Consider the following 26,130-nt stretch of genomic DNA (forward strand, 5'->3'; position numbering starts at 1 on the left):
TTTTTACTTTGAGGAATCCAAACTTTGTAGATTTCATTATTATGTCAGAATAGATACGTCCGGTAAATGAATGGCAGAACGATAAGGAAACCGGCCTAATTCAAAAGAAACCTTTCTTTTATCATTGCTGTTTCTCCAACTGTATTCGAGGTTTATTAATTTTCGGTAACGAGAGCGATGGGTACTTGACCACTTTTTAAAGTGATTTAAATAGAATTTTCAAATACAAAAGTCTAGAACTTTGTATTTCTTTATTTTTGTCGACATAATCCACGTCTCCACTGGGGATCGCCTCTGTAGCAAAATTTACTGCAGCAGTCCGTTTTTTCTTTGCACTGGAAAATAGGAATATGTTGATGGTGAAAGTTGATCAACTTAGGAATAAATAAGTTAGGAATGAATAAATTACCGCTCCACCCTGTGGTATGCAAGTCTGTATTGGCACCAAGGCCAGTATACACAACAGTATTATAAGTCGGGCGATCGTAAAAATTAAAGACATCTTTACGTTGGAAAAGTTAAGACTCAACTGAAGATCTGAGAAACATAAAACCCTTTATATATCTTTCACTCTATATGCAACCCTAATCTATCTGGAGAGAGCGAATAAGGTTTTTTGATTAGTTATAAATAGCTTTTAAAATTCCATCTTTGTGCACACTTGCATATCAGTTGCACACATAAAGAATAAACAAGGATGATAATAATTTATTACAAATAAAGAAAAAACAAGAATGATATTAATTTTTTATCATCCTTGTTTATTCAGACACACTTAAAGTGTTTCTCAGATCTTCAGTAGAGTTTTAACTTTGCCCGCGTAAAGATGTCTATAATTTTTTGATAATAATTTATTATGATCCCCGTTTATTCTTTATGGTTGCAGTTATTATTAATAATATAACTGATAAGGCGATACTGGGCCTTGGGAAAATAGTACTCTATAGTGCTGAGGTTATATGTTTTAATAAAAATGTGTAAAGCCCAATGAAAAGCTTTTGAAAACGGCATGATATACGGTCACTTGTCCTGGGAGAAAGCTTTTCTTCCACTTTTCCAGCCCAAGTGCCATCAGCTGTTCGAGCCGAACGGAATTTTCCGCAGGGGGAGGAAATCCGTATTTGCGCATAGGCGAGGAAAAAGGAATAGCCACAAAAACAAAGTGTTCGAAAAGCAGAAATAAAAAGTTATATGAGTCCTTAAACCGAGCCAATTGAAATCTGAAAATGAGCCACCATCAGTGGGAGGATCTGGATCTGGAGTCGAAGCCAGTGTGGCCCAAGGAACGAGATTCCCCTGCTAGCCATGTAGATGCAGTGTAGATACCCGGGAGCAGATACAAATACAGATACAGATATACACACGGCCAGAAGTAGAATCTATAGGCCACATTCCGCACATCCTGCGTCATGAAGGTGTTCCGGTTGCGTTTGGTCAAGGTCCTCCTGCTGGGATTCCTGTTGGCCAATTTGGTGTTCTTATATTACACCTGGAACACGCTGCTCTGGCGCCGGATTAGTAGAGCCCTGTCCGGAGAATCCATTGCAGCGGAGGAGCCGCCAAAGGCCGCCAAACTGTCGCCCAAGGATAAGGTGCGCAATGCCAACAAACACATCCGGAAGTCCATCACCATCGTCTTCTATGGCCACTACAACTTCGAGCAGGATCTGAGGGCAAGTATAGATAGCATCCTGGACGTGATACCCAACATGCCCATCCTGGTGCTCCAAGATGGTGGTGCTGAATATGCCTATCCGCCGGTCAACTATGAGCGGAACCTGACCGCCGGAGAGGAGCGCACCGTGGTCTTTCAGAGTCTGGCCTTCGATGTGCGGCATTCGCGACAGGAGCTTAATCCCCTGGCCTCGATTCGCACCAAGTACGTCCTCATAATGCCGGACAGTGTGCGGCTGAGCAGCAAGAACCTCCTGCAGAAGATCCTGCGGGAGATTAACTCACTGGGCTTGCCAGGACAGCCCAAGGAGCAGCGTCCTCCCGTTCCGCAGGAGGAGACCGTTCGCAGGATGGTGCTCGTACCCTTTGCCGGCAACCTCAAGTCCTTCATCAGCTGCGTCAGGATGACAATGGACCTGCCCGACTGGACGCTGGAACTGGTGGCCACCAACGATACCAGACGATGTGATTTGGTGGGTATAAATATAAGATTAAAGTAATGTTTATATATCTGAGGATTGCAAGTGGGGTCTTAGTGCTAGATACGTGGGTGTACGTGTTCTTATAGGAAATATACCTTATATTAGTAGTGTATCCTATCTTAAAATTGATTTTTGAGATATAAATTACATTGTATAAATTAGTTTTTATTAGATATTATGATAGTTGATATATTTTCGTACATGTGTATCTATAATAAAAATAATTCAAATAATTCACACAAATAATGTAGATATATAGCTTGTAATATTTAAACTTAATATTTAAGATTAGTTTTTGTTTCTTAAATTAACATTTGTGTCTTTTGTATTTCGAACAGTTTTTGCAGAAGCACGCCATCCTTTTAGATGCAACTGTTTTGGGAGCCATGCCCGAGCCCTTTACTTTGCCCTTCCCGGAAATGCTCTACATGCAGGCCAAAATTGCCAATCTGTCGGTGAGTGCTTCCTTTGGTTACCCTAAGATCCAAGATAAAATCCCCAATCTTTTCAGACCACGGTGTTCCCGCAAGCCTTCCAGGAGGGCCGTCGACTGTTCGCCTCCTTTCACACCAAACAGCGGAGGATGGACCTGCGTCGTCGGCAATTCCGGGACATGTACAAGAAGCTGCAGATCAAGCGGATCGTGAGGCGGGCCTACAGGGTGCCCGGCAAGGCCCAGGCCAGGGAGGTTTGGGGTCAGGGTCACGGCCTGGTCCTGGATGGCCAGTTCTCGTCCTCGAACACCTCGCTGCCCCTGATCACCGACATCGATTTATTTGGTTGTGAACGGACCACCAAATCCTGCATCGGCAGTGTGTATAATGAAAGACCCTACTACTCGTATCTGGGCAAACATACGCCGCCCTGTTGCCTGGACAAGCTGAGGACGACCTTCAACCATGTGCTGGAGGAGTTCGAGAACGTGGGCATCCGTTACTGGCTGGACAATCGGGCCCTGCAGAGCGCCATTGAAACGAACCACCTTTCTCCTGATGCCTACGACATCGACATTAGCTTCAATGTCCAGGACCTGGAGCGTTCCAATGCGATGAAGAAGTCGCAGAGCAAGCCGTATGTGGATAACGAGGGATTTTATTGGATCAAGGCCACCGATGGTCATTACTTCCGCGTCCAGTTCTCAAAACCCAACCAGGTGGGCGTCAATCTGCTGCCCTATGCAATTACCGGAACGGAGGCGAAGCCCAGTGGATTCTTTGGCTGGAAGGCCTCAACCTTCTCGGCGGACTACCTGCATCCGATGTCCACTGTGCTCTTCCTGGGTAAGAGTGTTATGTGTCCAAATAATGTGCTCGAGTATCTGGAGGAAAAGCACATCAAGGTCCGTTCCGCTGACTTGGATGCGGACGAGGATTGAGTCATCTTTGATTAAAAACCATTCTAAAAAACAAACAATTTTATAAACCTACAAAGAATTGTCTGTGAAAACGATATTTTGATTTTACTTTACCTGCTGAACACTAAGATTATTTAATAAGATCAGTGACTATTACAATCGTGATTACCATGGAATTACATTCTACGAAGAAGCCAATTGAAATAAGTAATTAGTCAGTCAGTTTAGTTTTTTGAAATAAATGTTATTTCAGAAAATTCAAATGAAGTGAAATACGCATTAAGAGTACAATATTTTGTAATATCTTTGGTCTGGAGATTGGATTCTTGAGATCTTTCAGCCCACTAACACTTTTGTTAAACACCAGACTTTAAGACGGATTTGACTACAGTTTTATTCAACCTTTATTTCGTTTTTAAGCATATATACAATTTTGTGATTTTTTACATTGCTTCTAAGTTCCTTATGTTGGTTGATAGCAAATTTTTGTTAGATTGATAGGAACATAAAATAACATAAGATTCTTTTAGAACCAGCAGATCTATATGTGTAAAATATAATACATAAAATCAGACCATAGTGTTTTTCTTATCTGGTTTAATATTCGGATTTAGCTTCGCACAGTTGTGGCTGCATCGGGCACAACAGATCCCTCGGGAAGTTCCCGAACCAGGGACAGGAGTTTCTCCAACTTGCTAATCTGCAGAGTGTTCTGATCAAGATAGAGCTGCTTCTTTGGCGGCTTGACCATCATGCGAAGATTGGGCGACAGCTTCAGCGATGTGGTAACTCCCCTGAGAGTAAAAAAGGGGTTTATCAAAGGTCAATAGCAAATATCTCTAACTGAACCGACTTGATAAGGTACTTACTTTTCGTCTCCCACCACAATAAAGGCGAGCTTCTCGTTGAAGGACAGCCTGGTGAGCTTGTTCTTCCGTTTCGGCACCACAGCCTGGATGCAGATAGCCTTGTACTTGTTCACATTCAAATCGAAAACATGAACTTTGCCCTCGGTGGTCACTGCCGCGAATACGGTGCTCGAGTAGGGAGCCCATTTTACATCACCCACGGCGGCACCAAGATCAAAGATGAACAACGGATCGGGGCGCATATCCTCCCAGACCTTGACCCGCCAGTCGGCTCCACAGGATACAAAGATGTTGCTATTAAAGCGATTGAAGTCAATACGGTAGACGGACATGTTGTGAGCATTGTAGGTCATCAGGTATTTGGAGCTAAAGGCCGTGCTGCACTTGTAGATATAGCCGCACTCGGTGCCCACCAGAAAAACCTTGGATAGGTAGTTCGATAAGACTTATAACCAGAAACAATCCAAAAAGTTAAGATGCATACCTTATTGTCGACGGGATGGAAGACCATGCAGGATCCTCCACTCTTCAGGCTGACCTTGGTCCCATCCGGTCCGTCCACAAGTCCATTCTCCCGATATAATGTGATAATGGTGGTGACCCACAGCTTGTTCTGCATGAGGATCCAGTTGAAGACCCGTCCATCGGAAGACACCGAGAAGAAGTTTACTTCGCCGTCGGTCATGTCGAGACCCCACCTAATCTGCCACACGCACTCGCCATGTTTGCAGTTGACTCCTTTGGATACATAAAGTGGTTCCTTGCAGTCCTCACGCAGATTATACACAGCTACATTGCCGTCGTAGAGGCCAATCACCGCCAGGAAGGGATACGTTGGATGGATATCGCAGCACATTACCCCACTGTCGGTTTGAACTAAATTCGGGAAAGGGAATATTCAGAAAGTAACTAAAAGAAAGAGAACTGTGTAGAACCCACTAATGTAATCCGGAAATGAGGGATTCTTGACGGTGAAGAGGCACAAGTAGCCCTCATTGGTCTGTTTCATAAAGTCATCTGTAAGGAAATAAGAAATAATGATATGTGGGCTATACAAATTAATTGGGTTTCCAACAACTTACGCGATCCAAAGCAGACGGCAAAGAGATCATAGTAACTCGGATTGAACAGAATATCGGTGACATTCATCTTTTTGGTCTTGTCATATTGGAACTTCCACAGCGGCAGTAGGTTGCCCTCACCCTCACGGAACTCGTCGGCGGGATCCTCCCAGTAGCGATAGTCGTGGGCAATATCATCGTAGATATTCTGGTTGATCATGCGCTCGAGGATCTGCCAGCACTTGAGGTACTTCTTGTTTAGCTGCTCCGCGATGGCGGACTTGTCCCGGAACTTCTTGGCCCTTCTGCCCCTCTTACGGTCGTCCTTTTTAGTCCCATCTTTCTGCTGTTCCTCGAAGTTTTCTAAATACGAATCGTATATGACCCACTGCAGAACATTTGCCCCGAACTGAGAGCGGGGAGGAGGAATGGTCTGGGTGTCTACACTCTACAAGAAATGGGAATTTTAGGATGAGATTAGAAGTAAATGGGTGATAAAACAAATAATGTTATTATAATTTTGGGGTTTTTAGGATACTTAGAGCGTACTTACCCGTTTGGGATTCGTGTAGGTGAGGGCCCCCCTTTCGCAATAGTTGAACTGGTTGATTAGCTTTCGTTTCTTCGAAGAAACAGCCGCCGCTTGTTGGGCCGGTTCTTCGTCGTCAGGACGAGCTGCACCTTCTCCTTCTCCCTCCCCCTCGCCTTCATCGCCCTCGGCGCCCTTGGCCTCCTCGTCGTCCTCCTCCTCGACCTCCTCTTCCTCCCCGCCGGCGTCCTTAGCACTTAAGAATTAAATATTATGGAAATTAAAAGGATACGATTAGGTTTGAATGTTTGAAGAGCTACAATCGAACATTTTCAAGATCACCTATAGGTATTTTACCTTAAGAGCCGTGTTAGATCCCTAACAACTTATAGTACATAAATATATTTATATATTTTATATTTAGCAACGAATGAGAGTTCTCATAAGTATATATATAGGTATACTTATTTCTTTGGTACTTATAAGTAAGGTATTCTTTGAAAATCATCTTACGAGTATAGTATAATACTATCTATCATACTATCATACTTACTTTGCCCCATCCTCGTCCTCTTCGCCCTCTCCCTCCTCACCATCGACGTTTTCGGGTTCACGCTGCTCCACCACCGTGTAGTTTGGCATGGGAAGTGGGTAGCCGATCTCGTCCGACTCCTCTATCTGCCGGCGACCCTCTTCCGAGTCCACGTGCAGTGAGTTCCCGGGGAAGGCGATCAGGGTAACTGTATTGCCCGGAATTGGAGCCAGGACAAACTCGCCTTCCTTGAAGCTGTAGACCACAAGGTTGCGGATCACGTTGGTGTTGGTGGGCGTCAGCACCTTTGTGACCTCCTCGCCCAGTTCGGCCTCAGTGAGATCCAGTTGATCATCGGGTTTAAGCAGCTGGCGAGACTTCATCCAGGCATCGAAGTCATCGGCATCTCCCCCGCCACCTCCGCCGCCATCGGCCTTTCCCTTGGAGGTCCTCAGCTGGGGAAATTGGATCAACAGTATGACAAACTCACTGGTTTTGTGGGTGGGTTTACGGAGTGTGGTGCATGCAACATTCCACTGAAGGTGCCTCAAAAGAAACCAAGCTGGGAGTGGGAATGCGGATGGGTGGTCACTTACCTGATGCTATCAACTGATATCCTAAGATTTGGGTGCAAACTGGTTTTTGGAGCAGGTGAGAGGAATCATGAGAAAGGAGAACCAAGCAGTATGCGGCATGCGACTTGAAAGGAGATACATATATATCCAAATATCGTTTGATTGGGCTTATTTTTGGGATGAACACCCAATGAGGTGTTACCTCGTCGCCATCCCAGTCGCCGTCGATAGCGATCTCAGGATCCTCCGCAGGATCGCCGGTTCCTGGGGCACTCGCAACCTCTGACATTGCGATGCCTTAGTCTTAGACTGAATATGATTTGAGATGGAGAGCGATCTGTCCTACTTAGCTACGACTACGAGTTGAGTTTTAGTTTTGAAGAAACGACTACGGGTTGTATTTACAAGTTGTACATATGGAAAGATATCGGTTATTTACATTAGACACAGACAGTCACTCGTGGTATTTACAGATCCCTAGCTTACAATGCGTTTCATAACCTTTAGATTTTGGTATAAGCGGTTAGGAATGTTTGCGTGACCATTTTGTACAGTGCGCTGATTGTAATTTATTTATAAAGGTACTTAAAATATTCAAACAACGAAATAATACAGTCAAAATGTACCCTTTTGCCTACAAACAAGGGTAATCTATATGATAGATTTGCACTTTTCTGCTACTTGCTTTTAAATTCATCTTTAAAGATGTAGTAGATCTGATATACCTAATATAATTGGAAAAATTTATTTTCCAAACTTTAATGCTAGCATGTTTGTTCGATTTGAATTAGTGGTTTAACTTGAGGATTTTTGGTTTTGAAATATTTTTATTTTCCTACGTAATTTTGAAATCTGGTTAAAAAATATTTAATATTCTTATGACTTATGATTTTGAAACGCACTGCAGTCACACTCACAGGCACACAGATCTACTCAGTTAGCTAAGAGTTGCAAGTGGGGATGCAATCTAGTGGTCATATACCGCCATGGCCTTGTTGGCTAGTTTCCACATCCTGGTTGATATTTAAATCTCTGTAAGGTAAGAAGGAACTGGAGACTGTCTGATGAGCAAGGGGCTCTAAAATCGAAATGTCGAAAATGTATCCGGATTTGTCTTCCGGGAAATCTTTCCGGCGAGAACGGCGAGGCAAGACTGTGACCCGCTAGAAGGAAACTAGACTTAAAGCCAAGACATTCGTGATGACGTTCGCCACGTCAGCGGCCTCTTCAGTAACGAAGGCGAAAAACTTTCTGGCCCTGACGTCACTACCAACAGGATGAGGTGGAATAAACAAATTGCACACAACTCGATTAGCAGGTCCTGGGAATGAGGTATATGGGGAATAACAGCTCCCACCACCTCGCAAGATTGGTTCTTACATAAATACATATTTATTTTGATGTGCATCTAAATGAATAAGGTGAGCCTAGGGTCGTATACGTGAGTGATTTATCGACTCTTTTATTGCGTTGGGCCTGATGAGACTTCGACACTCATCAGACCGGCAAAGGCCAGATGGGCCAAACTCAAATAAATTGGTAGCTGTAACAAAATTGCACCGCTCCGATCGCTTTGTGCTCCGGCTTTCCCGGCTTGGCACGCACATGGTGGATACGGCTGCTCCACCTGCTGCCCACCGGATGGGTCCGGAAATTGCAAATTATGTTTCGTGACAAAGTTCCATCAAGGAGAGCTGCCTGACGGAGCCAAGTTTTCAGACAAACTTATTAAAAAGTAAGCGCAAATAAGCGCAAAAAAATTTAAAAAGCAAAAATAGACCTGGCCCGCAGCAAGGACCTCGTTTTTGGCATTACGCTGCCAGCTCTCGAGGCGAAAGGATGTGTGCTTATACAAAGTGTTAAGTGTATCAAGTGTAGAATAAATAATAGGAAGTATTTGTTATATACTTATTAGGTACTTACTTTCCCTTTGACCTGTTTGCCATCGCCTTTTCCTGGTTTGGTTGCCATTTTACTGGTGGTTTCTTCGAATTTTTACAATAATCTTAAGATTTAATAAGAACTCCTTTTAAATTTTAAATAACTCGTTTCACCAACTGAAATTAATTGTGTTGTGATTTTATTTTTGTTTGGTTGCTCGACAGGAGCCTAAAAAGTGTTTTGATGAGTGCGTATTTCACAAAAGCACAGCCAACTAAACCCTAACTTTACGTAATCCTGTGGGGAAGGACCCTTCCGCCATTTATTGGCAAAAGGACTTTGTTTGTTTCAGTTTCTATAGAAATTTGACAATCCTTCTACGCACCAGGTTACTGTTGCCATTTGCATATCGATTGGATATAGGAAATGGGTCTAGTACCTTCGTACGGAGTTCTGGCAGTTACGGAGAAGAGATTCAAAGTTTAGGAAACTTGTAATTATAATTTGAATCTTATGAAAATATATGTCATAATGATCTATTTCAACAATCTCTTATTACAGCATTTTTAAATTCCTACACAAAATCTTCCACTGGAATTATTGGAGGAACTTATGATTTACGGGATGTTATTAATATGGAGGTTCCATAAAAAGGGATTACATATGATTCAATTTATATAAAACTAAACCAGTCCTTTAATAAATTTTAATGTCTACACAGCAGTTGAAAATAATAATTTAAAAATATTTAACTTATTCCACATAGAAAGCTCTCAAATTACATCCAGACATCAAAATCCAAAATTTCTATACTTTTCTACGTCAAGCTAAGTGAGATTAATTTTTTAAGTAAAAAAGATAATTTATTTATGCTTTACACTATTAAAACCCCTGTTAAAGTCTTTGTTTCGATTTAAATAATTATATTTTTCAAATCAAACGAGTGTGGTGATGCAGCTGAATGCACCGATCTAGGGTCGAATAAACAAAGCATGCTCGTTAAGATCAAAAGATTGATGTCTCTGGGGTCGTCCGCGAGTCATAAAGTGGCAGTGCCGGCAGCGGTGCCCAAAACCCAAATGAGCCGGTCCGCTGTGGTGGCGAGCTCTTTGATTGGAACGCCTCTTGATGCGACATGCATATCAATTAATTACGACTGTTACATTTGGCTGGGCCTCGGTGGACACCGCGTCAGGCGGGATTGGGTAATGCGATCGGGGATATTACAACAGAATACAAGACCTGGGGGCGATTGCAAATCGCTGGGCAGTCGGATATCGGACGCACTCCGACCGAACCCGTGCAGTTGGCCGAATTTATTCAAATCAGTTGAATTCCACGCGGGGAAGCGTATAGGTGTCGTCTCTCTCCGGATCGCCGTATCAATTGCAATGTGCAAATACGTCTTAATTGCTGCACTGGCCGTAATGGTAAGTGGGCAATTAAAGCAGCCACCCATCACCCAATAATCACCCCATTAACATTGCCCTTGGCTGCATAGGGCTCCATTATCCAAGTGCGAGCCACGCTGCACGATCTGCCCGGGGTCTTTGACTTCTCCAACGTGGATCTGGTGAACTTCCAGTACTTCAAGAACCTGGCTTCGCAGGATCCCCGAACCGCCGCCACCGCCAATCCGTTTCTGGAGCACTTTCAGAAGAAGAAGGCGGTGCTGGACTACCTCGACCGACTGTTCTTTGGTAACTCGCCGTTTCAGCAACCCAGTGAGATTCCCTTTGATCCTCACTTTGGTCGCTCCTGGCGTCCAGTCTACGAACGGAAGTTTGGACATCGCGGAGAGCGCCTGATCGCTGCTCTGGGATCCGGCTACTCTGTATCCCAGCTACGACACTTTGGAGCCATTCCCCGGGAGTACGGCACTCCCCACTATCCTAGTTGATTGCGTATTGCCCTTACATTGCTTTAGATAGTGTATTTATGGAATAAACTTAAGCTACGATACTTGATTCTAAAGTGTATTTGAATTTAAATAAGAAAAATTTGAACACCAACTACAGTGAGTTGGTATTGCATGTAGGCATGGCAAACTCTTCTAAATTTTGATAATAACCAACTAAGTGATCTAGAGAATACATTCAAGAAACAAAACTAAGTTACTGTTTTCGACCTGATGGTTTTGTTTCAATTCAAATGACGAAAGTTTTAATCCCATTGGATTTAGCTCCTATTTTGGAACCATCCGGCTTAGACTTCGTTTAAAAATTTTAATTTGTTTGACTTCCTGAACTTGACTTTGATTTTAAAACAGAGACATTGACATTAATTCTGTTGATATTGAATCTATCACAAGATTCAGTTCAGAATATCTTAAAGAATTCTTAACAAGTAAGAAATATTTCTGTAGTATAGCAATTCAATTGTTGGTAAGTGTAAGTTAATCCTTAACAATCCGATTTACCCAATCCAAGATGACCAGGATGTCTACATTATTTGTGGATCATGTTATATTTACGGAATAAACTTAGGCGCTACGATTTCAGACCCTCCGCTTTTGTGTGGATATGTAGAGGACGTTGTTGCCGCGGATGAAGGCATCTCCGTACTTGTTCTTCAGCTGCCCGTTGACGTACTCCTCCGTCTGCTCCAGGCAAATGTTCATGTAGCCATCCAAGCAGGCCAAGACCCCTGAAGAAAGCACGTTTATATTTTAATATCAACTATGAATGAAATAGCATAATAAAGGTGGTAACCAATGGGATGGGATGGGGAGTCCCAACGTGATTGCCGGCTTTATTTATCTCAGCTATTTGAGCCTACCTCGGTAGTCCACGCCGTTGTTCAGCTTTACGGCCACGGGGCGACCGTGTATCTGGTTGATGAACTGTGACAGGGCCTCTTTACGGGACATGTTTGTTTAATTTTTTGTAAATAAATGCAAAATCTGATCTCGTTCAGCTAAAATAATTACAATTGACAAACAAGTTGGTATTTAATCACATCCAACATGCGGTCACACCGCGACTTTGGCGATAGGCCGATATAAGCAAAACGTTATCGATACTATTTCGCGGTAAAAATTACGAATTTTTGTTTAAATGTAGCTTCAGAAGAAAATAACGTTAATAAGGCATTACTTCAATTATTTATTAATTTAAAAAAAAATTTGCGAACATTGCAAACAATTGTTCTCATTTCAAATGCTAGATAGCGCGCCCACCCAAAACAGTGTTGTAAAATGCAAAATGCTAGCAACAGCGCCATCTATTGCTCAAGTTATAGAGAATTCCAAACCGTTATGGGTATATAAAAAAATGTTTAATTTAAATAAAGCAGAGAATACATAAATTTAAACTACAATGCATCTATAAATTATAAAACCTAGTGTATGCCCTCCAGAGGCGTGTAGGTCTTGTACTGATACAATTCTGGACCGCCGTAGCCATAGAGAAGTTTTCCACGTCCATGTTCATCGTAGTAGGGGTAACGGTATTTCGGCCTGAATTTTTTTTAATATTTTAGTATAAAGTGGAGTTTTTGGTATAATCTTTACAAATACCTTTCAAAGTATTGGAAGTTTGGCGCCTTTGGCTGAACTGTGGCAAATGATGAGTGAACCACAAATGCTACAATAAACAGAAGAAGCTGGAAATAAAACAGAACATTAATGATGTATTTATCAAATAATAATGTTCTTAGAATAAATAACATAAAACAAACCCCATCGATGTAAAGTTTGGTTGGAAAATTACAATGCTGCTGTAAGTATCTAAATAACTAAATAATCCATAGAATTTTTATTTTAATCTTAAGATATACTTTAAAATTCCAAGTAAAAAAATGTATTAGTTGATACTAAAAATTTTCCTCTAGAGTTTTTACTAGTAAAATGAAAATAGCAAAAATCATTTACCCACTTTTTAAATACCGTCCCACCATTATAGGTTTTTTGGCAAACGAAAACTGGTGCGTGCTTTCAGAAAAGTAGTTTTTGTAATTAAATGTGTAATAAAAAACATAACTGTGTGAAAGTAGTTCGATTAACCAAAACACGATTTAGGGAAGTTAAACAATTAAAACCCGCAAATGCTCAATGGCTCACTGTGTCAGCTGCACAAAAGTGGTAATAGATGTACTCACAGTCGGACGAAGCCTTCCAAGAAATCTCTTTCCGGCGCTTTAACCAACTTCAAAACAACGGTTTAAACGCTGGTTATGCAATTACGCCAACAATACCCATAACCACGATGCGCAACTTGGCCACAACTTGTTGCCCAGAGATTATGACACAATTCGCTTGGCTTTCAACTTGGCCAAGAGAGAAAATAAGAGAAAGATCGCTCGATCGTGTCTTTCAAGGTCTCTCCGCCGATAGAGAGAGCCTTAAAATTTGGCCCACATATGGTTTGGAAATGTGTCAATTGCCTGGCAGTCGAAAACAAATGGATTTTGAAAGAAGAACCGACTGAAGCTCATTGGAAATTCAAGTCACAAATTTCCGACGATCGCAGACGGTTTTCTTTTGGCTGCGACTTTCGCGCAGAAAAGGCGAAAATTGTGTCAGTGGGCTCTAAGACTTGTTAATTGAGGAGGTAAACCCTAGAAACAACCTCCCGTTCCCATCGAGGTGTAAACCAAACGATCTAAAACTTACGGGCAGCAGCAGAGCGTTCAACCTGGCCATGGTTTTTTAATTACGGATCTATGTAATCCCCGATCGCTGGCGTAACGGTAAAGCTAAAGAAGGGCGGAGCGGTACGAAGATGTTCGCCGATCGCGTTTTGTTTGGCAACTGAATTACATTGCCAGTCGACAGGCGGCCAAAAGCCGAGCTCCACGAAGAGAGCCAAAAAGCTTGCGAAGAGAGTTTGGAGCTTCGAAGTTTGGTTTACAAATGTAAGCAAGGCTTTGCAATGTATCTCTTCCGTTTTAAGTACTTATGGTATTGCAAAATATAGTAGTGCTATCCCGATTCCTCTCATTGAAGTGGAATCATCGTCTAAACATGCCGAATATAAAAAACGTATGCTTACTTAAATTATTAAATTAATATTTTCGTAATTTCGGAAGCATCTTACCTTCCTTATAAACTTCTTAGTTTAGTCTGGAATAGCTCTTAGCCACTAAGAGTATTATTTCTATTACGGCTGCCGCAGATAACGATTAAAAATGTTAACATACTTATGAATGTTCTTAAATATTTTCTTATATTTGGTGTAACTAATAAAATAAAAAATACATTTCATTTATTAGTAAGTTTACTAAAAATGAAATACATTAATACTTTATTATCAATAAATATAAAAGGTTTAACTGAACGGATTTTTTAAGATCGAAACTAAATTATTGTATTGTTTCAAGGGAAAATAATAACATAATACCTTTTTTTTTAGAAAGAACAACAAATCAAAAGTTTTTCTCGGTGTGTTGTAACTTATTTGTTTACTTAATCTAATGATCCTCTAGATTTTGCAACTCTCGGGGAAAGTGAAAGTCATGAAAAAACTAAGACTTGGCGCTTTTTTTCCCCTGCATTTAGGCTGCCGGAAATGTATGTTTATAAACAAAAAGTATGCCTTTAAAGACCCACCTGAGCCGACTCACGTAGGCTCTTATTTTTTGTGTATTCAAAGAGAATTGCAAAAATATTAAAGAGTGGATAAAAGAGATAGGAAACAGCTGTTTAGGTGGGCAAAAATGGAATTGGACCGACTGGACCGACTGGATGGTCACCACCGATCGAGATGACGATGGACCCATATTATGTAACTCCTGCAGCCATAAAAAGAGTCATGCTCCGACGGAAAAATAGCTGGCAACCAGTTTTTGCTTTCTTTATTTCGCGACTCTGTGCCATTTCTTTTCAGCTCCGGCGCACTTTCTTTGCCTTGCATTTGCATTTTCGCATTTTTCCTTGGGTTTCTATTTCTGTTTAACATTATCTCCACCTTTTTATACATTTTTTTCGGCTTGCTTTGGGCGCTTTTGGTTAAAGGCAAATGAATGGCAGTAACCTCTGGCGAATATGCGTACTTAGTTCCGTCTGCCATGAAAACCAATTTGGTTTGTCATTAAACTAAACTAAAAAAAATAAAACAGTTCATAAAGCCAAACAAGAGTATGGCGAAGCGGGGTTTTCAAGTACCTGCTCGAAGGTTGAAAGCAAAGTCACAGATCGGAGATCATATTCCATTAGTAGGCTCTAAAAACCTTAAAACTATTTATACACTTTGTACAAATTACGAGGAAGTTCCTAACTTATAATGAATATTAACAAAAATGTTTTAATATATAATAATGTTTTAAAAGTTAAATCAGATTTTTAAGTTAATTATGACAAGTTTAACTTCTTGTTCAACTATAAGATATGCTAGGTCATCAATTCAATAGTGATTTCTCCCAATGTATTACCAAAAATGTTCGAGACCGTTTAAGATTTGTTAGCCAAATTGTATCTCGGCTCTAATCTCTCAATCCCTCTCTGTCTTTCTCTCAATTTGTGGCTAACTCTCCGTTTTTGCTGTGTAACTTCTCAAAGTTTGTTTGGTTTGCCATATTTTGTTGCCGCTCGTGAGGTTGATTTTTATTTTCAATATTTTTCGAGTTGGCGCTTGGCTGCGTTTTATGCAACTACGCGATTTCTGCGATCCGCAGTCTTCAGTGATCAATGGTCCAGTGACTCGCACGGGCGACTCTTCAACCTGAAAAGAAAGACTTGATTCGATACAATGTTGCACCTGAGATTTGTCTTTATGGCCGCTGTAAGTGTACCGAAATGTGATTAACGCGAAGTAAATAAGCCATGAATAATATGGTAAAGAGCAGTGCGGTGGCGGCAAATGTTAATGTTAAGTGAATGTTAGTGGCGGAATGTGTAATGTGGGGCGGATGAGTAATAAACGCTGATCGATTAGTTTTTTGGGCAATCTAATTAGCCGCCGCCATATGTAACGTTTATGTCATGATTAAAACAATAACATTGACAAAATTAGCATCAATCAAATTTTAAAATGTACAAAAAGATATTAATATCAATTTCAACAGTATTAAATATTTAAATTTTTTATACCATATGATTTTTGTTGAAGCACAATATGCTCTTTAAAGACTTAACACTAAATAAATCAATAACGTATTTCTAGATTTTTTGACTGCGTATTTTTATATTGATGGAATGACAAAAAATAAAATTAAATATTTGTGCTGAATAATATGACTTAATAAAAAATGTTTTATTTACTTTAATTATTTTTAAAGATGTGTATTTGTATATTAATTAAATAAAAAGATAAAATAAATCTGCTGAAGGTTAAACAGCTTATAATAAAGGCAAATTATATACACTTTTCAGTTTTGTTGATTTTTAAATTCAGTTTCTTATCCTCTATTAAAAACTTTTTAGTAAAAAGTCTTTTAAAAATATTTTTTTTACGAACTATGTCCTAAAGTTGCAACTAAACATTTATATTTAATATTTATCATCGCAGCAAAAGAAGTACATAAATTGTTGGAATTAAAAAAAGGATACTTTTATTATCAGTAAAAATCGAAGGAATTTCTTTAAAAGTATAGGTGTTATAAATAATATATTTTTTTTATTTTTAGATACCTGTGGTGGTGATGCTTCTGCTTCAGGTTAGCCGACCCGCAGATGGCTTTATTATCCGTCTGATAACCGAAACACTGCAGAATAATGTGGCTGGTGAGCCGATCCTTCACGAAAGGACTTCATGGGACTTTGATCCGGAAGCGGCCAAGAAGGCGAGGTCGTTGTACTACGAGGTAGGAGAATATAGTATAAATGGATGGATGATACTTGATTCTTGCCTATTTTAGAAAAATGGATTCCGTTCGGCCAAGTTCATCGAGCGACTGGGCGTGGGTCTGGATGGGCGGCACGAGGATCGGCGGGCGGATCAAGGACATCGGGATGTGGGCCGTCTGAACGGGGAACACAATGTGAACTATCCGCCTTCGTCGGCTTAGCCATAAATAATTATGATTTAAATTTAACTCTTGTTTCGTTTGCCATGCTTAATCCTCGCTGAGTGGTTGGGTTGGGGTAAATAGGCATGGCATATGGGAAAATCCAGTACATTGTCATCATTTTAATTTGCAGCGATTAATTGTCATTGTGCGCATTAATGTGCTTCACAAGGATTTGCGTAATTTGCACAACGTTGCCGCATGGAACTGCATGAAACATATGCACGGGTATATCCCCCTTTTCCGTTCGGCTTATTGTCAATGGGATGGGATGGGGGAAGTCCCTGAGTTTCCCCCCGGTCCCCTGCAATGTTGTTGTGGTTTTAATAAACGTTATTAGCCGACTGGCAGAGCTGCCTGCAACTGCAAATTGCCGCAATTACATTTGGCTCAAGCGAAAAGCAGCGGCAGCTACTTACTTTCGCAATTTTTGTAATTTCATAATTCTGTCGCATAATTGAAGCCAATTTCGCTTCGAGCTGAATCAGGACAACGCCAAATGGCAGGCTGGGTGGGAAAATGGGATACAGGTGTGGGGAGTGGGCGGCTTGAGTTGTTCCACATCAATTTAGAAAAGCGGTGAAGCTTTTAATTTTAGGAAAACGTGTGGCATACTTTTAGGCCCAGTCCAAACTTGATGAACATGTACCATAGTGTCCTGGTTATTTATACTATTAGACGTAATTCCTTTGCGCTTTTTCCTCAGTAAACAAATTAAACATGGTAAAAGTAAAACATGGAATGGAATAAAAAACGTCTTGTCAAGTTGTCTCAGGAATTCTAGAATAAAGAGTAAAAGTAAAGTTTAAAGCTGTAAAATCTGAAAACCCCATAAAATAAGCTGATTTAACTGATAAGAATCCATTCAAAATATATTTGCAGAGAAAATCATTAGAGTTATGAAAAAGTAGCTAATGATATGTACATTATCTCAATCTTAAATTTTGTTATAAAACAGGATATATCGGGGGTGCCACAAAAATCAGCAGGCTTTTTTAAATTCATTTTTAAATGTAATTTTAGGTGTCTAAAAGTATGCAACAAAAGGAAGGACATTTGTTTTTCTAAAACATTCATTGTACTAATTAGTTAAAAATATGTTGCTTAATCCTTTTTAATAAATCTGGTTTTACAGCAATTATTAAATTCCAGAAAATGTACATCTCAAGAGCTACTTGTTCAGTTTAAGTGCCCTGAAAAATTTGTTGTATATTTTCCGAGTATTGAAAAAATCGAAAAACTCCTGTTATGTAATCTTCATTAAATAAGTAAGTATTAGCGAATTGCCGGTAAATCCGATTGCCAGAATCGAGGGCCGACAATCACGGATTAACGCGAACAATGGCAACCGCAACTGTAGCAACTGCGGCAAAAGCTGCAACTGTTGCAAGTGCAACTGCAACTGTATCTGCGTGTGTGATGCGGAAATGAACTGCCGCCCAAATGATGCAGCAAGTGCAGGCAGCAAACTGCTGCGTTAAATAAATAAAATTACGCACAATTTGCGGCTCTTTCGGATCGGCGGCCAGAGGAAATGCAGAACGGAAATTACATTACAGCTGCAGAGTGCGCGAAAAGCCACGAGTGCGTATACGTAGTGCGAGGCCAACCGGCGATAACACCATAAAATTGTTTAATAAATTGTTAATACAACATTGTAAATATTCCATTGATAAACCGAGGTTCTCCCCCTTCTCATCCATTTCTTTTTTTTTTCGAAAAAAGCAACCCATGCGAACCGCAGCAGTTGTTCCTGTTTATGACACTAATTTAATACGAAATCAAACAGTCATCGCCATCTTGATAAGACATGCGGGTTGACTTTTATTAAAGGCAAATGTAAATAAAATCATAATGATATTTCGCCAGGTTCAGAGCCCCGGTTCCGAACCCGATCCCGAATCCAGTCCCCGATGAGGTGCATGCATTCATTAGCCTTATCAGCTCACTCAACATCAAATAAAATGTTTAATAATACAAGTGGGCGGCAAACGGAGTGGGCGGGGTCGCCGAGTGGCAAACTCGATAATAATGATGGGATATCACATCAGGTTGAATCAATTGTCGCGTTGTTGGGTATTAACTTTCATTTTGTGACGATTTTCCCCTGACATCAATTGCTGTGAAAGCGGATTACTTGTCATAAAAATGTGCGCACAAAAAAAGGGAAATTTATGTAAACGCTCTGGAAAATGGTGGGGGAAAGTGGGTCTTTCCTTTTTGAATGGGTGCTAAATGTTTTTTGATACTATTATTATTGGACAGGTAGGACCAATGAATGGTTGTCAGGTTGGGGGCATAGGAAATACTCTTCTCTAAGCAGGTTAGGTAATTAAATTGGATCCCTCGATTAGTTGAAATGTGGTATATTTTGTTAGAACTCTTAAAATCCACAAATATAAAATAATGTCCGAATTGTTTATATTGTAAAATAATTATTATGCTGATAAAACGCATTATTAATAAATATTTTAAGAGTCCTTTCCTTAAAAATAGATGTATATAACTTATATTAAAGAAAAGTAACTCTGAAAGCATTTTCTTTAACATTGTTTTGAATCAGAGTATTGCAAAGTCTTAAGAACTTCTAAAATTACAATTCCAAAACCGATTAATTTGATTTGTTTTGGCACATTTAGTTCCTTTTTGTTGGCGAATCTCCATTGAATATGTAATAACGTATTGGCTAGACATTGCATTAGTCGACTGGCATTTGTAAACACGTAACCCCCATCAAATTCAGGAGGCCCATGTGAAAAGCATTTCCTCATTTGGCGGCTCCCCAACCCTCAGGTCGCTGATTATTGGTTCAATGTACCTGAAGGACACTTTTCCATAGCAAAAAAAATAAGAGGGCGTTGGGTGGTGGAATGAATTTCTTAATGCATTTCCGTTGCGCAATTGAAGCCAGGCCAAAAGGCGGGGCAAGGACTCCGTCGGTGGCTAATGCACGGGCCACAGCCACAATAAATGTCAACTTGTCCTGCATGCAAGTGAAGTGTATCCTGGGATGGGGCAGGTCCTTTCACAAGAAAGGCCACGAGAACCAAGGGCCGAAGCCGAGAGCGAAAGGCAAATCAACTTTGCTTGCGCATAAAATGTAATTTATAAAATGTAATATAATATCAACAGCACACAGCGAGCGGAGATTGTGGGGTCATCCCACAACAATGCCATAATGTCAACTGCCTTTTGTCCTTGCGGCTGATCCTGCTGGCTACCCGCTGATGTTGAGTCGCCCATCCTCCCATCCTAACCCGGGAGCATTTATTTTATTTCATTAAAAGCAGGAGCAGAGAGGAAAATCAGCTAATCCTGGAAAATAAACACTATGTAGAGGGAAATTATTCAGTAATATTTTTAAATATATTATATGATTTGTTTTTAAATGTTAGAAACACCTTTATAACATATATTTTAACTCAATTTACTTAGTATTATGGTCAAATTGTTGATGGTATTTGGGGTTATTTGAAATGACTTATCTCTTTTTAAAATGAAATAATACCATTATTAAGTCTTAAGATCCCTATATTTTTGGCCTGTGTGCCAGAGACTATTTTGCTCTCTTTCTTTCTGCGCCTCTAGCTATCCCTCTCTTGCGCAGCTGGAGGTCCTTTGGCATATCCTTGTGCCTTTTTTATTTGAGGGTAATTGCAATGCTAGCTGGGCAATTTTAAATTTTATCATTACGCCCGCATCTGTCGCTGACAGATTAGTTAGTTACTCCTCTTATCCTTCTGCTAGGTCCTTCAGATTGGTCCTTGTTTCTGTTCCGATCCATTGTGTGGCTGCCATAATTTTGTCAAGCAATTACTTATTTACAGAAATATAAAATCGGTGGGAATGAAAGATATAAGTAAGTTCAACTAGCTCAATAAAATTAAGTTAGCGATTTAACTAATTTACAAAAGTATACAATATCTATGTACTAGATATAATCCTAAACATGCAATATTTATACGAATTTATTGAGATTCTTGTGTATATACTACTTTGCAAATGTAAGTGCGTGCTGACATTTATTTACAAGCATGTGCATGTAATATTTCCAATATGTTTGCCAAAGGATTTCTTTTCTGAGCTGAAAATGCAAATCCATTATGCCACAACGTCCTCGACTAATACTAATGCACTGGGCAAACTTTGCGGCAGGCTTTTTTGCATTGTTTGCGCTGATTTCTAGCCATTGTTAAACGTATTAGGAATGTGTGTACAGACGAAATATAATAATGGCATAGGTCTGGAAGTTTAAAAGCATCTTCAAGTAGAAAATTGGCTGGGTAAACAAAAGTCATAAGGGGAAATGTTCGAAAATACTAAGGATAATAGAACATGCAAAAGTTGGAAAATGGTTTTCATTTTGGTTCGCGTTAAGCCTTATGAAATACGACATTTGTATCAATATATTAGTAAACATTTCATAAGAAATATCTATCAAAGATTCGACCCTCGTCTTCTTAAAAAAAATAACTGGTAAATACATTTTTATTAAAAAATCTTGAGTAAATTACAGTCATCAGTTGGTAAGCCAAATCAAACATTTCCTGCTCAGCCAGTGGATATTCCAACAACCTTCTATTTAATTCGTTTTTTTCTCTTCTTCTGTTGCTCTTGGCCCTCTGCCACTCGAATTCACTTGATTACAAAGTAATTTATTGGCAAAACGAAAAGTCACAGGAGCGGTAGCGGCAACAAGGAGCTGGATAAACAAGGATTTGTCTCAATGACAGCCCTCTGACCTACCACCGCCGCCCCCTTTAACCTATCCGCTGTGCATACGAAATGCGGCAAATCCCAAAAATCAACAAACAAATGAAAAGAAAATTCAATAAAATACGAACCGAATCGTCGACTGGAACTTTTTCTCTGCTTTCTTTTCTGGTTTTGGAGGGGAAAAACTAATTACACAGAAAAGCTGGAAAAGCGTCAGCGTCAGTGGGCGTGTTGGGCTAGATGGGCCACGCCCCCACCATTTTAGCGGCTCTTCTCCTCTAACTTTTGATTTCTTTCCCTTGGCATTTTTCCTCCTTCACTTTTCGCACATTGCGTAAGGCGCATTTAATTACGTATGCCAGGCAGGAGTTGGGATCCTTACACTCATACAACTCTAATTCGTTTTCACTAGTTTAGAACAGTGTTTTTTTAACTGATATAATTTTAGCTTTAAAATTTAAATTAATAGGTATAAATTATATTTTTATATTTATATTACCTTTTTTGGTGTTCTGAGTGCATCCACTTTTTAGTAAGGTATATGAAATAAGTGAAAATGACTTTAGAAAATAATGTTATTAGAAAACTAAGGATTTTAAATAAATATGTTTATATTTTTGTTTGAGTAAATAAACCATCCTTTTAAGACTCTAATATCAGTGCATATTTAATGATATATTTACGACTGTAGGTAGGTATACGTACTGTATGGTATAAGTTTATTTACAGGAAATAAATTTAATAAAATACAAATATAAGTAATTGAAAACCAATCTTGCCGTCGAAATACTAAACTATTTTGAAGAAAACAATTTTTTTCTCTCAACATTTTTTATAACAAACTAACAATCTGTAACACAGTATAATACCAGATTGGAGTCCATATATAAATGCTCACATTTTTCGATTTTTTTTTAGCCTTATCCTTAATTTTTTTTATTTCTTGCAAGTTAAAATAATTTCATAAAATCCACCATCTCAAAATAACTGGCATGTTGAGCCTGACTGTGCCTAACCCAGCTCAAACAAAAATGCGAATAAAATTAATTATTTTGTCAGTTGATACAGCAAGACTAACCAGCAGTTAGCCCCTCCCCAAATCCTCACCTCTCTCTCTGGCTCCCTCCACCTCTCCTTCGAATCCTTGTTAGTCCTTTTGGTGGCTGCTGGTCTAGTGACACCCGCAAAGCCGCAGGACACGACGCGTCGACCGCCCGCCACCTGCCGCACAGAAAATTGGCATGTTGTGTCAATATGGATGGCAGACTCGGTGGCCTTTGGGGTTCGACTTAGCGGCAATCCGCCATCTAAAAGCCAAAAAAAGTGAACTGAATGAAGAATCCATCCCTCTCCACCGCCGGCGGTTGTCTTTTTTTTGGTTGCAAGGCCCGCGGTCATGTTATTTTTTGCAATTTGAGCGTTATTTGTGTATGCCAGGATGGACTTAGTTTTTGGGGGTGAGGATGGCATCCTTTTTTCCTCAGATAAATGCGTTACGGAATCCTTGGAACTCATCAAGGATTATTTTATTGGCATTTTTTTTATCACGCATATAAACTACATTGGTTTTAAGCTTCGTTTTGTGTGTTATATATATAGAATTTTAATAGTGTATATAGTATTTTTAAATGAATGCCTTTTTTTTTTCCTTTAAATAAATGCGTTACGAAAACCTTACTTAGCCTATGGATGTTGCTGAATTATCAAGAATCTTGTTATTACATTTTCTTTGAGCTTTTTATTTTAAAGCTGCAAAATCAGATTAAGAAAATATTTCAGCAATTTACAATAATATGGAGAATCTTATAAAAGTTTGAGTATTAAACATAATAATATTTGTATTTCCATGTTTTTTTTTTCAATTTTAATCAACCTTGTATATTTTTCCTTCAACATTGTTAACCGAATATTAAATATTTCAACGACATTATTGCATTTATCAGCATACATACATAATATTAAAAATATATGAATGAGCCAATCACATATTCAGCAAATAGTTTTTTCACAATTTTCATTTGCTTATCCTTTGAGCCGCAAACTGGTTTCTTTTGGCACTTTTTGTAAGCAGCTTAATGAACCTGTCCGTGGCCGCCAAACGGCCAATAACAAAGTTAAAACAAACAGCAAACTCAACCCCCGTCGATCGGAAAACTGTCTACCCCCCGAAATACACTCTGCCACAGCCTCTTCCCCAAAAATAAAAGGGGGGTCGATGGTCCAATCCAACCAACCACAGGTTTCCAAACAATTACAGGCAAATTGCGTTGAAATGAAATTTTCAACGTTTCGATTTTTGATTCTCATTCTGGTGTCTCTTCCCTTTTATTAACGGGTACGTTCTTTTTTTTTTTGCGAACCAGACTCTCTAGTGAGTGGCCAAAAAACGATGGGAAAAAATGTTCATTACAATTCCGTCAGAAGGCAAAGGCCAAAAAATGGAAAAAACAAAAGACAACGCACAAAAGTGTGCAACGCAAAATTGCGGCCCGGCTAAATGCAGAACAAAGAAAAAACAGCAACAACTGCAGTCAGACAAAGATTAAATGAACGCTAAACTGGCAACAGCGAAAAAACAAAGCCCAAAAGGATGGGTTTTTTTATAGAGGGGGTGGCTGCATGAAGATGAGGCCTCTGCAAAAAGCAGTGTGTACACACTCACACATGAGGCAGCGGTAAAAGGACCAGTGCTGCCAATTCTGTTATTTTATTCATGATGAACATATGTCTAATTTTTACGACTTTGGGAGTTACAAAGCTTTTATAGAGGGATCAGTTATAGATATAATACTTTCCCAATAAATGTAGGCCATTTGCTAAGATCAAGTTAAGTTGTTGTGGCTCAAAGTTCAACACAAAAACTTTCTAGGCCATTATTTAAAAAAAATTCCTTTACACTTAATAATTAAGTCTTACATGATAAACAAATCCCATAAATCTTAGATGGCATTAAAATATATAACATTTTTTTTTTTTACACTTTTAATGGAGAAAATAGTAGCATACTTTTTGTGGATTTGTTGATGGGAATATAAGGACTTTGACAGAAATTTATATGGTAAGACTAAGATTGTCGGAAAATGGAAATACATAGATGAAAATAAAAAATGCAGGTGTGTTCTAAGAAGACCATCTTCAGTATTTTTACTTAATCATCTTAAGCTATAGCTACAGTGCGAATATAGCCAACTGATCAGAGCCATCTGCACATGAGCTAATCTCTGGGCGTTGATTTTTTGTTGCAGCTTTTAGACGCAAACGTTTATTGCATTTAGTTTTCATTTTGCTCGCTGCCGCTGATGCCCAAAAAAGGAACTCAAACAAAAACCTCCGACCCCGAGCGGAAAAATCCAAATCCAAATCCCCCGAAATGGAACCAAAAAAAAATTCGGCTAACGAGAAATTGCACTTGCCTGTTGGCTTTGGTAGGGTCTTAAAAAGGGGCGTAGGAGTGGGTGTGGCAGGGGGCGTGGCTTATTTGCACATGCTGGGCGAAATTTAAGCGCTTTTAAACACAATTGTTATAAATAAACAAAACAAAAAATGTAACAAATTTCATTTCTGCAACGTTTTTGTTTGAGTTAAAATTGTATGCAAGTTTTTGTACACATACATATACACACACATATGGAGTCCTGCCGCTTTTTGGGGCTGTGTGAGTGTGTCCATGTGCGGTTGGGCAAATAAGGAAATTTACAGCACTTATGCAAACGCACACAGGCGCAAATGTGGCGTCCTCACACAGACACAGACAGAGCAATTGAATGCAATTTTGCATGAGATATTAAAAAATATTTTTTCGTCGCTTTTTTTTTGGGGGCTGCCAATTGTGTGTTACATTTCCGTAAGGACGAGTGAATAGCGAGGGGGCTGAAAGAGGAGCCATAGGCTGCACTTTTTATTTTATTACGCCTCCATTTGCGGCTGGGCCGAGCAACAATAACAAATGAAAACCGTTTTTAATGAAATTTTTGAACAAGTTTCCACCCACACCCACACTTTGGCACTCATAAAGCGAGTGAGGGAAAAAAATGGGGGGTATGAGGTTGGATGCACAGACAAAAAAACCATATACGTATCTTATTTTAATATTTTGACTCATTAAGTTATCTTACTCTAGTCATAAGTGAAATCTGTAATAACTTCATTGGTAAACTAATCTTATCATCTTACTCAATATTAACTTAATAAAAAAAATATTTCCTATTTAAACAAGTTTTGCCCAGTAAATAATGATTCAAAGGAAGAAAATGTTTTATTTATAAGTTAATTCAGTAATAACTTCATTGATAAACTAATCTGATCATCTTACCCATTTTTAACTTAATACAAAAAATGTTGTCTATTTAAACAAATTGTGTACAGTATATTATGTAATATAGTCAACAAAATATGTTTCCAAGAAAGAAAATATTTAAAGGAATCATTGTATTTACTTTTGAGTATATGTATGTACCCACTCTCCACTTCGAAAATATGTTTTTTACCTATTCATGAAAGTTGTAATTAATGG

The 26,130-nt window shown here is 39.3% G+C and overlaps 6 protein-coding genes across 9 annotated transcripts; 3 read left to right on the forward strand and 3 right to left on the reverse strand.

The window, feature by feature from the left end:
* The first annotated feature begins 1,079 nt into the window (after positions 1–1,079).
* LOC108009940 (ribitol 5-phosphate transferase FKRP) lies at positions 1,080–4,084 on the forward strand. The gene is made up of 3 exons (XM_017074685.4): positions 1,080–2,147; positions 2,495–2,611; positions 2,668–4,084. The coding sequence occupies exons 1-3, from the start codon at positions 1,410–1,412 to the stop codon at positions 3,529–3,531; spliced, it is 1,719 nt and encodes a 572-aa protein (XP_016930174.3). The 5' UTR covers positions 1,080–1,409; the 3' UTR covers positions 3,532–4,084.
* Positions 3,897–9,134, reverse strand: LOC108009939 (dynein axonemal intermediate chain 1). 3 transcript variants are annotated; one of them, XM_017074682.4, is made up of 8 exons: positions 9,000–9,134; positions 6,523–6,956; positions 5,994–6,225; positions 5,462–5,888; positions 5,319–5,396; positions 4,864–5,255; positions 4,380–4,801; positions 3,897–4,304 (listed from the first exon to the last, which is right to left on the reverse strand). In XM_017074682.4, exons 1-8 carry the CDS (start codon positions 9,045–9,047, stop codon positions 4,121–4,123), a joined length of 2,217 nt encoding a protein of 738 aa, XP_016930171.3. In that variant the 5' UTR covers positions 9,048–9,134; the 3' UTR covers positions 3,897–4,120. The 3 variants fall into 3 exon arrangements, with proteins under 3 accessions (XP_016930171.3, XP_016930173.3, XP_065719362.2); XM_017074684.4 differs by lacking the exon at positions 9,000–9,134 and adding an exon at positions 8,059–8,534; XM_065863290.2 differs by lacking the exon at positions 9,000–9,134 and adding an exon at positions 7,279–7,703.
* Positions 8,973–10,924, forward strand: LOC118876777 (uncharacterized). 2 transcript variants are annotated; one of them, XM_070995116.1, is made up of 3 exons: positions 8,973–8,991; positions 9,519–10,387; positions 10,459–10,924. In XM_070995116.1, exons 2-3 carry the CDS (start codon positions 9,950–9,952, stop codon positions 10,855–10,857), a joined length of 837 nt encoding a protein of 278 aa, XP_070851217.1. In that variant the 5' UTR covers positions 8,973–8,991; positions 9,519–9,949; the 3' UTR covers positions 10,858–10,924. The 2 variants fall into 2 exon arrangements, with proteins under 2 accessions (XP_070851217.1, XP_036669173.3); XM_036813278.3 differs by lacking the exon at positions 8,973–8,991 and adding an exon at positions 9,217–9,450.
* A 476-nt stretch (positions 10,925–11,400) lies between these two features.
* On the reverse strand, positions 11,401–11,901 carry LOC108009942 (U6 snRNA-associated Sm-like protein LSm6). The gene is made up of 2 exons (XM_017074687.4): positions 11,736–11,901; positions 11,401–11,603 (listed from the first exon to the last, which is right to left on the reverse strand). Exons 1-2 carry the CDS (start codon positions 11,824–11,826, stop codon positions 11,455–11,457), a joined length of 240 nt encoding a protein of 79 aa, XP_016930176.1. The 5' UTR covers positions 11,827–11,901; the 3' UTR covers positions 11,401–11,454.
* A 317-nt stretch (positions 11,902–12,218) lies between these two features.
* Positions 12,219–13,723, reverse strand: LOC108008960 (uncharacterized). The gene is made up of 3 exons (XM_017072871.4): positions 13,570–13,723; positions 12,475–12,560; positions 12,219–12,414 (listed from the first exon to the last, which is right to left on the reverse strand). The coding sequence occupies exons 1-3, from the start codon at positions 13,597–13,599 to the stop codon at positions 12,297–12,299; spliced, it is 234 nt and encodes a 77-aa protein (XP_016928360.1). The 5' UTR covers positions 13,600–13,723; the 3' UTR covers positions 12,219–12,296.
* Positions 13,724–16,527: 2,804 nt separating this feature from the next.
* On the forward strand, positions 16,528–16,918 carry LOC108008190 (uncharacterized). The gene is made up of 2 exons (XM_017071981.4): positions 16,528–16,697; positions 16,752–16,918. Exons 1-2 carry the CDS (start codon positions 16,536–16,538, stop codon positions 16,899–16,901), a joined length of 312 nt encoding a protein of 103 aa, XP_016927470.2. The 5' UTR covers positions 16,528–16,535; the 3' UTR covers positions 16,902–16,918.
* The last annotated feature ends 9,212 nt before the right edge of the window (positions 16,919–26,130 follow it).

Source organism: Drosophila suzukii, chromosome 2R, assembly GCF_043229965.1.
Source record: "Drosophila suzukii chromosome 2R, CBGP_Dsuzu_IsoJpt1.0, whole genome shotgun sequence".
Classification (NCBI taxonomy): Eukaryota; Metazoa; Arthropoda; class Insecta; order Diptera; family Drosophilidae; genus Drosophila; species Drosophila suzukii.

Coding starts and splice junctions, on each gene's coding strand:
- LOC118876777 (XM_070995116.1), top strand. CDS start 9,950: ATGCTCGTTAAGATCAAAAGATTGATGTCTCTGGGGTCGTCCGCGAGT. Junction 10,388..10,458: donor TTGCTGCACTGGCCGTAATG/GTAAGTGGGCAA, acceptor TTGGCTGCATAG/GGCTCCATTATCCAAGTGCG.
- LOC108008960 (XM_017072871.4), bottom strand. CDS start 13,599: ATGGCCAGGTTGAACGCTCTGCTGCTGCCC. Junction 12,561..13,569: donor TGAACGCTCTGCTGCTGCCC/GTAAGTTTTAGA, acceptor TTTTATTTCCAG/CTTCTTCTGTTTATTGTAGC. Junction 12,415..12,474: donor AACTTCCAATACTTTGAAAG/GTATTTGTAAAG, acceptor AAAAAAATTCAG/GCCGAAATACCGTTACCCCT.
- LOC108009940 (XM_017074685.4), top strand. CDS start 1,410: ATGAAGGTGTTCCGGTTGCGTTTGGTCAAGGTCCTCCTGCTGGGATTC. Junction 2,148..2,494: donor ATACCAGACGATGTGATTTG/GTGGGTATAAAT, acceptor TATTTCGAACAG/TTTTTGCAGAAGCACGCCAT. Junction 2,612..2,667: donor CCAAAATTGCCAATCTGTCG/GTGAGTGCTTCC, acceptor CAATCTTTTCAG/ACCACGGTGTTCCCGCAAGC.
- LOC108009942 (XM_017074687.4), bottom strand. CDS start 11,826: ATGTCCCGTAAAGAGGCCCTGTCACAGTTCATCAACCAGATACACGGT. Junction 11,604..11,735: donor CAACGGCGTGGACTACCGAG/GTAGGCTCAAAT, acceptor TGCTTTCTTCAG/GGGTCTTGGCCTGCTTGGAT.
- LOC108009939 (XM_065863290.2), bottom strand. CDS start 7,365: ATGTCAGAGGTTGCGAGTGCCCCAGGAACCGGCGATCCTGCGGAGGAT. Junction 5,256..5,318: donor CTCATTTCCGGATTACATTA/GTGGGTTCTACA, acceptor TCCCGAATTTAG/TTCAAACCGACAGTGGGGTA. Junction 4,802..4,863: donor TCCATCCCGTCGACAATAAG/GTATGCATCTTA, acceptor TACCTATCCAAG/GTTTTTCTGGTGGGCACCGA.
- LOC108008190 (XM_017071981.4), top strand. CDS start 16,536: ATGCTTCTGCTTCAGGTTAGCCGACCCGCAGATGGCTTTATTATCCGT. Junction 16,698..16,751: donor CGAGGTCGTTGTACTACGAG/GTAGGAGAATAT, acceptor TGCCTATTTTAG/AAAAATGGATTCCGTTCGGC.